Source organism: Theobroma umbraticum, unplaced genomic scaffold (assembly GCF_002168275.2).
Source record: "Theobroma umbraticum cultivar Fairchild unplaced genomic scaffold, ASM216827v3 scaffold_228.0, whole genome shotgun sequence".
Taxonomy (NCBI): Eukaryota; Viridiplantae; Streptophyta; class Magnoliopsida; order Malvales; family Malvaceae; genus Theobroma; species Theobroma umbraticum.
Window position 1 is genome coordinate 1,414,081 of NW_018397274.1, and position 1,066 is coordinate 1,415,146.

Genomic DNA, 1,066 nt, shown 5'->3' on the forward strand with positions numbered 1-1,066 from the left:
CGTTTAAAATGCTGGGGCTTGGCCCTTTGCTCCGTCATCCGCTTTTCTTGCGGTACTTGCTACTAAACTCTGATTATATGGAAGTGTTTAAAATAACAAGTGAGGGTCTAATTGCTCACTTCATGAATATATGGACTGTCATGAAAATCAAAAAATTATTATTGATGAATTTTGGATTTTGTTGCTGACAAGCAAGCTTTCACGTGCAAGGAAAAGCTTGGCATGCATATTTGAAGCTTGACGTATGTATTGCATATCTTCCTACTAACTCATAGTAGGAAAAGTCTCATGCACTGATAGAACCAATGCCTTAAGAGCTGCATAAAACTTTTTCAGAAAGAATGGCTTATTTTGATTTTAGATTTGTTTTACGGGGAAGTATCATGATTTTGTCCCAAATCAGTGAACACTGCTCATAAATTACAACCTCTGATATCTAATCTGTTGGTTCAAAGGCACATTGTTGATTATTATGACCTGTTAAAACTTCATTAGTATGGTATAAATTATTTATAACTCCTAGGCCTTAGCAGTAAAGGAGTTGGCCTTTTAGTGGTTGTGGAGCTGGTATATTGCTTCATGGGCTGTGCCAGTAGTTGTTATTGCCCTTCTGCTATTTTTTGAGTGAATGCAATGAACTGAGACTGTTATGCTACATGAAGTAGGCTTGTTACTTGGCATAGTGGAGTGGATACAGAATTATGCTGCATTTTGTTCCACTGATATCAGTAACATCTTTCTGTCCTCTGAGGGATTAGGGATGAAAACTGGTCGGTCTGAGTTAAAAACAAGGTCGAACTGTATGCAAAATACAATAGATAGGCTTTCCTATGCAGAGAATGAAAACAAAGTTTTCGATAGGACATACAAGCAACCCAAAGTTTGTCACATGATTGATGGTGCAGAAGTTTCTGCTGAGAGATTGGGCAATAAGAACAGAAAACAATCATCTGGAGTTGATGAACAGAAAGATGTGGCCTCGGTTATTGAGTCAATCAGGCGAGATGAGTTCCATCTGGTTCCAAATCTGTCAGATATGGAGAGTAGAATGTTAAATAAGCAGCAT

The 1,066-nt window shown here is 37.9% G+C and overlaps 1 protein-coding gene across 1 annotated transcript in view; it reads left to right on the top strand.

Moving 5' to 3' along the window:
- LOC110427114 (putative disease resistance protein At1g12290) overlaps positions 1-1,066 on the top strand; it is a 45,386-nt gene that overhangs the window by 5,505 nt on the left and 38,815 nt on the right. The window contains exon 5 of the mRNA XM_089785460.1: positions 666-1,043. Coding sequence (XP_089641586.1) covers positions 666-1,043 — 378 coding nt within the window. The remainder of the gene's footprint in view (positions 1-665; positions 1,044-1,066) is intronic.